The 15415-nt window shown below is 41.9% G+C and overlaps 1 protein-coding gene across 4 annotated transcripts in view; it reads right to left on the reverse strand.

Moving 5' to 3' along the window:
- TRPM3 (transient receptor potential cation channel subfamily M member 3) overlaps positions 1-15179 on the reverse strand; it is a 397273-nt gene extending 382094 nt beyond the window's left edge. For all 4 annotated transcript variants that reach the window (XM_042013148.1, XM_042013144.1, XM_042013147.1 and 1 more), the window contains exon 1: positions 14999-15179. In XM_042013148.1, coding sequence (XP_041869082.1) covers positions 14999-15154 — 156 coding nt within the window. In that variant the 5' untranslated portion in view covers positions 15155-15179. The remainder of the gene's footprint in view (positions 1-14998) is intronic.
- Between the last annotated feature and the right edge of the window lie 236 nt (positions 15180-15415).

The following is a 15415-nucleotide window of genomic DNA, read 5'->3' on the forward strand; positions in this document are numbered from 1 at the left end:
ACAAAGTGTCGTTTTAAGTATCTATTGGATTAGAAAGTTATAAATTACGATGTAACCCTAAATCTTGTGACTAGTCGCCATTACTCGGAGGTGTTGTAAAACCTCATGCCTCGACTGATGCGTTTGTTATTTTAAACAATAAATTCGTGTAATTGCATAGTCCCATCCCTTAAAGTTATTTTCCTCCGACACGTGAAGCGCGGGAAACGGACAGTCCTAGACTGCAAGTTTTTCAAGAATAAAACAGTTGACATGCTGTGCCACATATTTCACATGTATGAAAGCCCAGAGAGGTCTAAGTGCAAGTGTACCACATCTACACAAGCCACTTTTCAAAACACTTGTTTTCTAGCAGATCTACCATGCATATGCTAGATTCCTTACCTGCATGTGTACCCCAGATACACTGGATTTCTGAATGAGACAGTAGCTGTGGGATATCTAGAAAATACCATTAAAAAGTAAAACAATTCCACTGAACAAGGACAGGTAGAGGCAAGTAGAATACATGCCCAGGTAACACCTGCTAGCTATACTTTTCATATCCACTTCCTTATGCACTGAATCAGCTGTTTGTCCATTACCAGCCCTTAACACCAATTTTAGGCATTGTGTGAATGAATACACAACTATCACACTAACAGTACAACAGTTGATTCCAGCAGAATCAACATTTTAACAGCTGATTTACATCAAAATTTGAGATTCATCATCTCCTCTGCACCTGGCAGCAGATCATTGATTTCTAGTTAAGGGGAACATCGGAAGATCCTCTGGAAGATCCAGAGGCCTGGCAATTACAGCAGGTGAAGCGCTGCCATAATAAAATGAGTTAAGAAAACACTTAATGATTTTAACAGAATGAACCTGAGACCATACTCTCATTATTCTAGATCTGATTATGACGGTACAGGCATCCCATCTACTCAGATTACTGGAGCAATGAAAGATCCTCAGCTTTCTCAATTTGACTTAAGTGTTCCTTCCTTTACCATGGACTCTGTGCTGATAAGCAGCTGCTAATAGAACACCCATCCAAATAAACCTAGCAATAAACCATGATCTCCCTTGCTGCCTGTAGCAACATCATCATATGCAGCAGGGTCATTAGCACAGCAGGCACAATCAGCTATAGCTTTCTAATGGCACATTATTAAGTGAAGCAAAACACTCTTATAAGACTGTAGGATTTAATTTTTTTTAGAGTCACTGCCAATAGGAAATTAAAAATATTTTAAATTTTATACAAATAGAATATACCTTATATTTTCAGTGCAAAACTAAAGATTACCCTCAAAATAATAATATTAACTATAAGACCAGTTCTATCAGAGGCTATCTCAATTTCTGCCTAGAAATGAGAATCACTTACTATCCTGTTACAATGCCAGATGAGCAGCTGGAAACGGACCAGGAAATGGCCTTACACAAATTTGTCACGACATTTTTTTAACCTTTGCCAGAAGTTAAAAAATGAATAAATGAAAGAGGAAAAAGCCAGGCAGAACACGTATTTGGACAGGCAACTTTTTTAAGCCTTGCCTCCAGTTTCAACATTAAATGGCTTTTTTTATGTCATAAGACCCCTGACTAGACATAGGAGTACCAGATACTCTCACCAGCCCTTTCAGTTCTGGCAGGTGGAGTCTGAGACAACTCTAAGCCCCAGCCCACGCCTCAAATTGCCTGACTCAGAAAGAGCCAGGTAGCAGTTTGAGCATCATATTAACGACACTGCTGTTTCTAAGAAAATGAAACAAAGGAGGAAAGGCAGTGAGAACAAAAAAAAAAAATGATTAGTGGGTGGGAGATATTGAATCACTTGTGGTAACGAGCTACTGCTTCAGGCATCCTGTACTTGTCTATAGACAAAAAACCCAGTTAAAAAGTGGGATGAGCCCATCAATGCTTTTCAGTTTAATAGCACTTCTGCTTATTCTTCAAAAATAGCACAATATAAATACATCCTTACGACTCATCTTTCAAAAATACTTTGTATGGATATCTATATACACACACATTTGTACACACATACATATATATGAAAATTGGAGTGGAAAGAGAAAATATGCATAGAGATGGCAGTCTCAGTGTTGCAGAAAGTCTGAAGGAAAGAACAGGACAGCTAACACATGCAAGGAGAACAGTCCACAGAAGGCACACACAGATAGACTACTGATTTCCAAGAAAAACCTGACATCTTTTATACAATTAATTACAATTATACAATTAAATACAACTAATTCCTTAAAAAGCAGACTGAATTGTTTCATCACAGTCCACATGTGATGAAACATGAAAAAAAGAGGTGCTTATGATGAGAAAAGAGAAGCACAAGAATATTTTTGTGAGTGCAAAAAGCAACCTACAGAATAGATGAGCTGCACTTTTTCTTAAGCCAAATTAAGTCACCATGCACAGGAACCCAATTTCCTCTTTGAATTAGAAACCCCTCCAAAAGTATGCAGGAGTGAGGATGTTGGTTTTTATCCTCATCCCCTTTCCAAAAGGACAGATTAGACAGCTAAGGCAAACTTCTGCTTAAACAGACATCTTTGTACAAAGTTCCTGCTTTGCTGTTCTCTCATTGAAGGAATATTTGGCTCTCTATTTGGCCCTCTCATTGAGGCAGCACAATGAAACAGCAGTGCAGCAGTCATGTGGTTAAAGATGCAAGTAGTAAATTGTGCTTCTATCTCATAGTCATTGTTTATTTGGCATGCAGTGATTAACTTGTGTCTGTAAGGAAACAAAATCCAAACCAGCATCTCTGTAGCCTAGAAGCATCTTATTCACAAGAATGAGAAAAACCTTTGATAAACCAAAATCACTTGTGTGTTTCCTTACTGACTCAAAATTCAGTACTTACTTGAGAATCTACTAACAGATGGATATTCATTGGTTAGGTTTTCAATAATACCCTTCTGTGATTGTTTTTGCAATTTTGCTAGTTGTAACTTTTGTTAAGCACTGCAGAAAACTCATGTTATTAACAGCACTATCTCAGCTAATGAATCCACTTTCTTCTGCACCATTAAGACTGTTGTGCACTGCAACCCACCTCTTGTACTCTGCATTTTCTTAATTATTCAGTTTAGATTTTCAGCAACTGTAGGCAGTGTGACTGTACTGTAGTCTGAGTAATGTCCCCCTAGGTGGAATGTGAAATGGCACCTATACAGTCACAGTCCAACACTGACAGAGGAATAAATCATTACTGCTGTGTTTGCATCAAGGCATGCTTGATGCAACAGTGTGAAACAAGACATATCTAAAGTCTTCTCAGTACTTCAAAGAAATAAACACCTTGCCTTTTAGTAAGGTTGTACAATCTCTACTAACTGAGAACAATCATAACTAGGGAGCCTGCCTTCTTAATGGCTTATGTGAATTAATTTTCTGAACCCGTAAAAACTTTATAGGATCCCTAGATTTTCATATTCTTGTATTTAAAGGTTTATATGCTCAGCATCAGAGCATTTCCCACCAACTTCAAACATATTGCATCAAAAATGAATTTGAGCCTTTGTAGTTCTTTCAGCCCACATGGGCTGAATGCTTGAATTCTGATTAAACTGTGTTTCCATACAACACAATATCTGTGTTCTTCCATTGCAAATGTAAAAGATTGACAGATGTCCTAATACTAACCTTAAAAATAACTCTAATACCTAAACATTAGGGAAATATTTCACTGAAACCAAAATGCACATCTAAAATCAAAGAGTTGCCATCTTCAAAACAGTTATATTGAATCAAATATAGCCCTGTCACAATTTTGATAGCTGAATGGCAGAAAAAATAAGCTCATACTGAGAGGTGAATCTCACTGCATCCACCTTCCCTAAGCTCATTAAAGTCTCTACTTGCCTGCCTTGTTGCCTCAGTAACTTTCCACTTGTCTCCAAGCTTCATTCACAACTTCTGATACTACTACAGCCTTAGTCATTTTCTATGACCACTTTTTGAGACACAAAGGCTCCTACTGGGCCCTTTGAAATTCTGTCATCCAGTCACATGCATTTCCTTTTCTTTATCCCATTCTCTTGAGAGACCACTAGTGAAATCACCCAGTAGCACATCTGACTCTTAAGAACTTCTGGTCCCTGGGAAATCTTTAACAACAAAAGCTGGCTTACATTGCAGAACCAGAGAAATCTGAATACATAATGTTACTGCAAATTTGGATTCTCCATAATAACTATCTTCAAAACAGGAAAAAAAAGTGAGAGCAAATAGTGAAATCTATTCTGACCAATCAGCTCTTCCAATGAGAAAACAATTTCAACATTCCAGGTTGGATTCACCTTAATTCTACTTTTAAACTACTTAGCTGGGTCCCTACAAATCATGGGGCCTGATAAGATTCATCTGAGAATACTCAAAGAGCTGGCTGATGCCATCACAAAACCTTTCCCAATGATTTTGGAGTGGTCTTAGGAATCCAGAGAGGTCTCAGCTGACTGGAAGCTGGGAAACATTGTTCTGATTTCCAAAAAGATCTCTAGAAACTACAGGCCTGTCAGTCTCACTTCAGTGCCTCATAAAGTCATGGAAAAGATTATTCTGGGAGGTGCTTGCTGAAAAAACACTAGGAGGACAACACAGTCATCAGTGACAGCCAGCACATCTTCATGAGGGGGAACTCCTGCCTATCAAACCCGATTTCCTTCTACAACCTGGTAACCTACAGAGTTGATCTAGGAAAACCAGTAGATGTAATCTTTCTGGACTTCAGCAAAGCCTTTGATACTGTCTCTCCTTCTAGACAAAATGTCCAGCACACAGCCGGATGTTACCTGATGAGTGAGCAATTGGCTCATGGGTTGGGCACAAAGGGTTAGAGTGAATTAGGTGACATCAGACTGAAGTCTGCTCATTAGTGGGATTCCACAAGGCTCCATCCTCAGCCCACTTCCCTTCAACATCTTGGACACAGAATTCAAAGGAATATTACGTAAGATTGCCAATGACACTAAACTAGAAGGAGGTGTTGATTCCCTTAAGGGCAGAGAGGCCCTGCAGAGACACCTCAACAAAATTAGTGAGCTGAGCAATCATCAACCATATGAAGTTTAACAAGGGAAAGTACTGGATTCTGAACCTGGCACAGGGCAACCTTGCATGTGTGTATAGACTGGGGAACAAGCAGTGCTGCAGAAAGGGACCTGGGGGTCCTGGTCAATGGTGAGGTGAACATCAGTCAGCAGTGCCCTGGCAGCCAGGAGGGCCACCCATGTCCTGAGGGGCATGAGGCACAGCATCGCCAGCTGGGCAAGGGAGGGGATTGTCCCGCTCTGCTCTGCACTGGGGCGGCCTCACCTTGAACATTGTGCGCAGTTTTGGGCACCACAATATAAATTACATTAAGCCGTTAGAGAGTGTCCAAACGAGGACTGCAAGGACAGTGAAGGGCCTTGAGGGGAAGCCTTGTGAGGAGTGGCTCAGATCCTTGGTCTGTTCAGTCTGGAGAAGAGGGGACTGAGAGGAGACACCATCGTGGTCTTCAACATCCTCATGAAAGGAAGTGGAAGGGGAGGTACTGATGTCTTCACTCTCATTACCAATGAGAGGAATCCAGGAAACAGCATGAAGCTGTGTCAGGGGATGTTTAGGTTGGATATCAGGAAAAAGTTTTTTTACCCAGAGGGCTGTTAGGCAGTGGAACATGGTCCCCAGGGAAGTGGCACCAAGTCTGAGTTCCAGAAGGTTTTGGACAATGCTCTCAGGCACATGGTACTGATGCCTTTTCCTGGTCTTGAAATCAAGAATCAAACACTGTTAAAATGGAAAAAGGGATTTTACCTTTGTATTTATTTTAAGGATCCTTAGGTGTACTATGTCCAGGTCAAATGCACCCCAATGCACACTGCAATGCCCACCCCCACAATAGATCGAGTGTAACATTATAGGTCTTACTAATTACCATATCTATCAAAAATTCCCCAATGAGAGGCTTGAATGAGCCCACCCCAAGGAACTCTCCCCTGGATGGTTCTATCTCAGTTTACAAAATGTGTTCTGGAGAGGACCTTGGGGTCTGAGGCATCCCAATCCTTAACTACAAAGCTTCTGAAATGTTTAGTCTCCTAGCTTGACAAACAAGCCCAAGAATGTAGGCTAAAAAACCACTAAGAATACAGAAGTTATAAAAAGGTATAAAATGGGCATTAAAAAAAAGGCAAAAAATCATCATGGCATCAGTATGATTCTTGGGATATCCTGCACAGGGCCAGAAACTGGACTCAATTATCCTGATGGATCCCTTCCAACTTAGTATATTCTATGATTTGCTCAAAGGAAATATTGATAAATAAAGACAGAATAAATAGCTGTAATGAATTAGCATATTACTATCAGATGCTTTTTCTTATTACACTATTTCTAGAAAGCAAGCACTTAAAATCAGGAAGTAATAAGCAGAAAGTTTTCATTTACTTGTTTATTTAGACAAAATATTCCAATTTTCTCTCCTTTTACCTCTGCAGTCACGGTGATTCACAGGGTTTCATAACATGTCAGTTTCTCTGCAATTCACAGCAAACTTAAAAAAATTGTAACAGGACATTACCTATTTTGAATATTCTTCACAAAACACTTCCATTATGTCATTAAAGCAATTATGTTATCTAAAAGCAAAAAGAACATGAGAATACCAGGAAAAAAAATACACATACCAGGAAATAAGACTCTTCTTTTTTCCACACTCATTTTGAAATGTCACAGGATTGTTGAAATGCTGCCTCATCAGGAGAAATAAACTATATCTGGAAAGAGCTGCTTTCAGCTACATGCAGAGAAAATAGGTTATAACAGGACACATCTATCACTGCCCAGCCAGTGTTAGACCAAGTTGTGCAAGTTAAAATGCGCCCCTGCTTTCATAACCAATATTACCATCTCCAACAGACTAAGAAGTACTTTTCAGCATTATGTTGTGATGAATAAAACATCTCATAAGCCTCAGATAAATTCCATGACCCTACATACATGCCTCACAGTAACTGCCTCCTATGGTAAAAACAAAACCATAGAGAAGAAAGAAAAAAAAAAGTCATGAAGAGTGAACTTGTCTCCTGATCTAGACAGGAGTTTTCATGCTCCTTGTCACAGGTCTAGAGCTTTCTTAGCTCCTTACACTGTTTTTTTACACTTGCTCCTAAGTATTGTCTAATTTAAAAATATTTTTCTTTTTAATTAATTATAACATTTCCAAGCATCTGAGCCAATGTACAGAAAGATAACAGATAAAACACCCTACATGAAACCAAGATTTCAGAGGCCTGTTTTGCCTTTTGTGGAATGGTCAGGGAAAACAGCACCTCTGTATCAACAACTCTTAGACTCACAGTTTATCCATATCCAGCATACAACTGCAAGTGCTCAAGATTTAAAAGACGTCTATTGATTCTGGATAGTCAGTTTGAAATCAATCTCTTAATAAAAAGGGAGGTCAGCCACCACTTAAAAATCATCAGGCCCCAAAGAAGTAAATGGGATAAAGTCAGAAATCCTCAATTATGAATTATTTTTAAATTCTGCTCATGGAGTTTGACTCTATCATTCTAATTATTAAACCACCACCTTCTTTAGAAATACATGTACTTTCATTTCAGATACAGAATAGGCTGTATATTAATAATTAATGATTATCTCCATAAGAAAGGAAGAAAAAGAGCAAAATAACTTCAGTTCTTCATATTTTCTTACACACTTTGCCTTCAATATAATAATCCCTTATGTCTTTTCAGGGGAGACAAGCAGATGAGAATTGTGGAAATTGAACTACTGCTTTGTTATTTTAATGAGAATTCATTTCCCCTCTTCATTTGGTTTTGAATTTTTTTTTCCTGTTTTTCTTATCTTTAGTGCTAAAAATCACATTATAGCTTTACAGTGACTTGTAGACAGCAATAGTACACTCTGCTCTACCAGGTACAGAATATTACTCTTGAAAGCTAAAGCCATAGAAAAAATTAGCATGGGAGGGACTTCTGAGGGTTGTCTTTCATAAGGGTTTTCCAGAATTATCTAAATCCAAAGTCTGAAATTTTTCCTGCAGCACAAAATTTAGCTATTTCAAAGTCACTTCATACGAAAAACAGAGGTTTATGAATGTTCATCCAGCATCAGGTAGTACGAAGTCCATACCTTAGAGAGCACTTTCACAAGAAAGTTAACAGGCAAGCAAAATCATTTTCACTTCTGACCTGATCCCTTAAATCATAATGAATTTCTAGCCTTCAAGAACCACACTACTTAACCGACTAGTCCACACATGCACCAAAGAAGTAATGCACAGAATATAACTTCATTCCCACCACCACTAAAGGAAGAGACACAAGATCAGCTATTCAGACAAGTATTTAGGACTGGTCTATTATAGAAAGTTTCTTGACGGGTTTCCTCACTGGAGGCCAGCTGCAGGGAGACACTAGGCAATATATTCAGCAGAGAGTCTAAAAAAGGCAACATCATATTTAGGTTCAGGAAATCTCATTTAAACTGAAACTTAAATAGTCATTTCTAGCTCTGTTACTAAAGCATCCAAATAAGCAGTCAGGAAAAATGTTGCTCATCCCTGGCACACAGAAACAAATTTAAAAAAAACCATGAAAACACTCTGCTATAACAGTATATAAAAATTTTTAAAACAACTTTATAAATACAAAAATTAAGAAAAAGAAGCATCTGCCTAAAATAAAAGCTAGATAAAATGTACAATTTGTCATACATGACAAATGTCATACATGTTCATGTCCAGACTTAGTTAGGTTCCCTTCTACTACCAAGAACTTCAAAAAACTAACAATAAAAACAAATATTTCCTTCAAAGACAGTAAAACTGAATCAGTAGTAAACTTTATCATATCTCATCTGATGATGCAGGTCCTACAGCAGCACAATATCTGACCTGCAACCTGCACAAGCACCTCTTGTAGGCTTATTTGCCCAAGCCCTCACCTCCCACTCATACCACTGACAGAGATTTCTTATTTCCAGTCTTATTGGACCCTTTATTGCTAAGCTTTCTGGACAACAAAACCACCAGGAAAGTACTGCATTCAAATGTAATAGACATCTGCTTTTAACTATCTCCTGCAAGCTGAATTCTCTGGCAGGAGGAGGCAGCAAGGAGCTGGGGCTGGACAGGCAGGCTGCTGCAGAGAGGGGTGATCCTCCACCCATGCAGGAGGGACATCAGCCAGGTGAAGTGTTATTCTCTAAGTATTTCAAAGTACTAACAAATTATTTTACCAGTCCCTGGTCTGGGCTAGAGCTACCATTTTTGTTTACGCTAAGAAGTGTGTTCTCACTTCTGATAACCAATGTACGTACACTTTTAAGATTTTCAATCAGACAAAGTACAAGCAACAATTACCAGCTGTGCTAGTGTGCATCTTGTAAACTAATTCTCAGAGGACTTTCTGATGTTGATTTACACAATCCCAAGGAAACTCAGGCTGGCAGGGACTTAGGGAGGTTTCTAGTCCCAGCTGCTGCTGAGAAGGACAGATCAGGCTGCTCAGGGCTTCAGCCAGCTGGGATGTGAAACCCCCAAGGCTAGAAAAAGACCACTTTCCCCAGGCCCTGGCTCCACCACTGGTCCTCCCCCACCAGTACATCATCCCTCCCAGACTGTAATGTCACAGCCCAGCTACAAAAGCCTGGCTAGAGCAAAGGTAGTTTGCATCCACTGCTCTCCTCTCATCCCAGTTATGCCACAGAAGGGATAGGTCCAGCATAACCTGACCACTGGTAAATCTTTGCTGACTGTTTCCTGTCACTGCCTCCTCCATGTGCCCAGATGTGGGTTCTAGGAGGTCTCCTTCCGTGATTTTACCTCAGACTGATGGCCAAATGACCAGTCTGTTGTTCCCCATGGTGGCTTTGACACCTTTTTTGAAGGCAGGTGTGACATTTGCCTTTCTCCAGTCTTTGGGGTTCTCCCTTATCTCCACAGCCTTGGAGAGCTGATGGAAACTGGTTGTACAAGGACATCAGCCACCTCCCTCAACACCCTGGGGTGCAGCCTGACAGGTCCCAGGGATACGTGGGTGAAGTGCTCCTGAGTGATCTCTTACTTGACCATCAATCTCAGCCTACAGCTCCTCTCTTCCTTCAGCCAAGCCACTGAATGCACAGGCCTGGCAGACATGGGTGGTGAGCACCTGCCTTATCCATGTCTGCTGTCACTGTATCACCTTCACCTATGGGGATTCTGACAGGGAGACCATGGCACACAAAGGAGAGATCCACACACCAGGTAACCCGAGTACACCCTGGCCCGTGCTGTGCTGGACTGCACACATGACCTGGCCTTCAAGCTGCATTTGAAGTGTCACACAAATTCCTTGGCTGCAGGACAAACTCATTTTAGGAGAGGGGCCTGCAGACAGCTCCTCATCACCAGCAATTACGGCACCTGCATCACCTTGCCTTCATCTAAAACAGCAGCAAGAAGTTCTTATAAGAACATTGCTTCTGCTTGACAGCAGAAACCACATTTGAGCTATTGTATTGAAAAAAAATCATACAATAGCTCAAATGACCAAACAAGTCAGCCTTCTATGGACAGGGACACAGTGTGCTGCTCAAGCACCATTCAGTAACAAAATGTTTTCCTTAACCTGCAGCCATCTCCTGGATGGCTGGTGTTCTGATGTATTACATTTCCCAAAGAGGATGGAGGTCTGTGGCCCAGAGCCTGCCTCAGGTGGTTCAGAGAAAGTTCCATCTGCTTCCTTACCCTGGTCATTGATCTGTAACACATGCCAGCACACTCTGACCCTGACTCACAAGCTCTATACAGCCCTTGGCCCCACACACCTGAGCTGCTCCCTCACATGGAGGGCAGCCCCATTTCTCCTCTTCCCTGCCTGCCTCTCCTGAAGGGCTTGTCTCCATCGATTACAGCACCACCCCACCACATCACAGGTATCCCAGTGTCTTGGGTTGACTTTATGATGTGTATCCCGTATTGCTGCCTATGCCCAGAAATTAATTCCTGTGCCTTTCTATGCCTCTAAACTGAGCCTGAGAGGGGGAAGGAAAAAACTGAGCAAAACTTTTTCAAAGCAGTTTGCAGCTTGTTCAAGGTCACACACAGATAGCAATTGGTTTTCCCCACTGCGGCAGGGGAGGGAGGAAGCACCCGGCTTGCTGCTCCCAGAACAGTTTTTTTTTGGCCAGTGGTTCAGCTGCTTTCTCTCCGGAGAGAGACTGACAGTTGAATTTTTCCTTCCCTGGAATTTCGGATTTTCTCCCTTTTCTACTGGACTGCTTGATTGCTTTAACATCAGAACACATCGGGAGGACTTTCCACCAGGCACAGAGGGCCTGGCCCTGGGCCAAGCCCCAGCTCTGAAGAGACCAAAGGGAGAACTCTAACGCTTTCCCAGGTTTTTCCTCCACAGCAAAAGATTTTACCATTTAACATTATTTTCCTTTCCTGTGTGTTTGTTAAATAAATAGTTTTAACTTCTTCACTTTCCTTCGAGGAAAATTTATTTTTTCCCAAACCTGGTGGGGGAGGGGTGGTTGTGCCTTCTCTCAGAGCATATATTTCTAAATTTGGCCAAACCAGTACACCCAGCAATGCTGCAGCTCTAGCCAAAGGTTGAGCTCTTGCCCCTCCCGCTCAAATCCCAAGCAGTGTCCAGTCAGGTACACACCTTGCACCTTATTTTAACATGCCCAGACTCTTCCTTGTTCCCCCCACACCCTTTTTTTCCCTTCTGTCCTTGCTCCACCATTTTCTCAAACAACTCAGGCCTGTAATGGGTCTCCCATGTCACTGCTAGTTTCAGTCTCCTCACCAGGCTGGCCAGCCTCATGGCAAAGGTACTTTTGATACATTAAGTGAAATGTGAAACTCAAGAGGTCAAGCTAAGTTTTGTTCAATCTGCTCCAGGACAAATCCAGCTCTTCATTCACTGGATTACACCTGTACATATAATGTTCCTCATGCACACACACACAGATCAGTTCTGCCACAAAGGGAGATGATTACTTCTCATCAGCCATTTGTACTCAGACCATCTGAATTTCAGTATCCAAGACAGGACCAATGACCTGGTTCACAGCTACAATTTCACTGATGCCACAGCAAAATAAAGTTTTATTTCATGTGTTCATATTTTTCTCACTTGTCATTTTGTATCTGAACTACTGTAAATATCCTGGGGGAGATTTCACATCAAAAGCAATTTTATCTTTGAACAAAAGAGAAAAAAAAATTGTTGTGATCAGAAACTGTAGAGCAGAGCAGCTAGTTATCTCCATTTTTATTGGTCTAGAACACTGTCCAGCATCTGCTTAAAATGGGTTGGAAAACTCACATAATTCAGAGGCCATAAGTACAAATGATACTCAAGGTACTGGCAGAAAACATCCAGACAATTCCCTTTATGGGCAGAAATTCAGCGTGATCCAAAATGTGTTCTGTTGGTTTGCATAGCAAAATTTTTATCAGTTTGAGCACAGGGGTTCCACTCACCCTTTCCAGAGTTGCACAAGCAGATGATGGATATAGAAAGAAAGCAGAAAAGGCTTAATTTCTAAAGCTATAACATACTTCACTCCTTCAATATGTCACACCTTTACTCAAAAAGAAACCAAGGTTATTCTAAACAAAAATTACAGTTAGATATTGTTTGGACTCAGTCACGTGTGTGCTATAGGCAATGTTGGCTCTTGCAAACCTTTTCTAGCTCAAATATCCTTCACTTTTTCAGCTCCTGCCAGTGTAGCAACTCTCCCTCTATAACTCAAGGACTAATACTAGAACAAGTTAAATAAAATTTAACACCCCTCCATCTTGACCCTTCCACCAACCCCCCCTTCCCCACCCTGTGGGCAAAGAAGTAAGACTATTAATTATTCTTCAGAAATTAACAAAGTAATAAAACAGCAGCCAACTCTTAGAATTATTCAGAGAAAATATAACAAGTAATGAGTAAGTGTGAAACATCAGTATCAACAATTTCTACAAGTGTGGAAAGAAGACAAAGGCCAGAAAATACAGATTTGGGAAAAAACACAACCAAATAGTACACATGCACAGCATCACTTCCACCAAACTCCTACTTCAGCACTGACCCCCAAAAATCCTCCTCAGACAAGTGACAACCTTTAAAAAGCAACTGTGGCTGATCAACAGAAGTTACTAAAACAAAAATACAATCCAGGGGGCAAAGCTGGGGAGATGAGGCCAAAACACTAATGTTACGAGGACTGAAATCTTACACTTTTTTTTTCCCTCAGGGATAGTGTGGGTGCAAGCGGGAAGGAAAAAAAAAGTGCTGGTGGGAAATGTCTTAAGAATTAGTATGTTCTGGCATTGCTTTGCAAAATTATTCCAAGTGAATTATTCTTAGTGATGAAATGTGATTTCAGAAACTCTGTTCTCTCATTAAAAAAAAATAGTCATGCATAAATGAAGAAAAACTAATAGTCATCCATTCTCAACAAAAAACGTTTTCAAAAAAACCTGACAAATTTAAAAAAAAACCCTACAAATTACCAAACTAAAAAATTCAGAATCTGTCATTCCCATCTGTCCTCCACTTTATAAAGTTTAGTGGGTTTAAAGCAATGCAAATTCCGTAACATAAAAACACCAATATAGTATTGCTTTAGAGAAGAAAATAGGGAAAAGTTACTCATACTTTCAGAAAGATGCTGGAAAAGCAAAGATTAAGCAAAGATTAATACAACCTTTCAATTCTGGCGAAACACTTGCAACCTGAATCTCATTCAGGGTTCTGGCTGGAGTAAGAATTCATCTCAGCTGTAAGCCACAAGAACAACAACTTTGTTTAGAACAACAGAAACTCAACAAACCCCAAAAAATGAAATAAAACCCCCCACAAACCAACCAGCCAACACCAACCCTCAACTGCATTGTACATTCTTCTGATGAGTTCTGGTAATATAATCCTTATCTTGGTTTAAGCCATCTATTGCAAAGAGAAGTTCATGTATTATTAAAAACCCCACTCCAAAACAGTAGTATTTTAATCTACAACATGGTACAGATGAATGCAATACTACTCCTGTTTCCCCTCCACAAGATAATATTGTTACTTTGTGTGATGCTTTCTTGTTGCCATGACATCCTTTATACCGTAGGTCTCTTCACCCAACTACCATTCAACCCAGGTCAAAAGCTTACCCCCAGGTCAAAAGCTTATAAATATGTGTTTACTTTCAAAATTACACATCTGATCTCTTGAATAAGGTGTATCACTCCAGACCTCAGACAGTCTGCTTTAAGTAGGCATACACAATGTTGTTTCTAAGCACAAGAGGACTGAGATTGTCCTTGGACAATCTTCCAAAATCTGTGTTTGTGTGTGTTTGTTCAGCACTTACCTACAGGATTCTGATCCCACAGAGACAGACCATCAAGCACTCTAATAAATGTCACTCCTTCTGTTGACTGCTCAATTTGTTACCTCAATTTCCCTGTATGTCTGGCCAAGATGTTCGTTTTCCTGATTTGTAATCTATGCTGTAGCATGCATGTCCATTAAAATGTTTGTCTACCCACCCAGAGATTCCCGGCACATCCCATCGATCTGGCTGAAAGCAGATACACAAACAAGGGGACACCTACGTAAGAGGAAAACCGCTGGTTCCCAAGGAGGTGCTTTTTGCCTACCTGCCTTTAGGTCTTTCGCTTATGATTGCTACCGCTGTCCCCTCAGCTGCACAACGCGAGCACGAGTCGCAGGCAGCTACTTCCCACCTCGCCAGCTGCGCTCCCGGGCGGCCCCGGCGCGGCGGCGGGAGCGAGCCGAGCTGCTGCTCCGCAGGGAGCACACGGAGGGAGCCGAACCGGGGAACCGCACCTGTTAACAACTACAAAGTCAGGTTCAGCGCACGGGAAAGGCGATTCCTCTTCCCAGAGCGCAACAGGTTTCTTCTCACCACCCCCGGCCAGCCCCCGGAGTGCGCAGGTGTCCGGACGAGGAGCGCGGTCGCGGTCACTCACCTGCAGCGCGGGCGAGGAGGGTCCTGCGCGCTTGGAGCCGCGCCGGGAGCTCAGCCGCCGCCAGGACTCGGCCAGGCGCCCTCGGCTGCCGCTCGCCGGCCCCTCGGCGGCGCTGCCCCGCTCGGCTCTGCCGGGGCTCAGCCGGCGCTGCTCCATGCCCACCGCGCAGCTGAGCCCCGCAGCCGAGCCCGGCCCGCCTCGGGCGCTTTATGGGCGCTGCCGGGCAGGGCGGAGGGGCGGCGCGGGGCGGGGCGGGGCGGGGCGGTGCCGCCCGGGACTGCCCCGAGGGGCCGCGGGGGCTCCGGGCGGGTGGCGTATCTCGCAGCAAAATGAAGTTTTAATCTGCGGCGTGAATTAGAAAACGGGCACGGAAAGAGAAAGGGCCAGGTAGGCGTACTGTGCTCAGACATGACAAGT

This window comes from Corvus kubaryi, unplaced genomic scaffold (genome assembly GCF_017639235.1).
Source record: "Corvus kubaryi isolate FWS band 111438036 unplaced genomic scaffold, C.kubaryi_AGA036_p1.0 split1-37296, whole genome shotgun sequence".
NCBI lineage: Eukaryota > Metazoa > Chordata > Aves > Passeriformes > Corvidae > Corvus > Corvus kubaryi.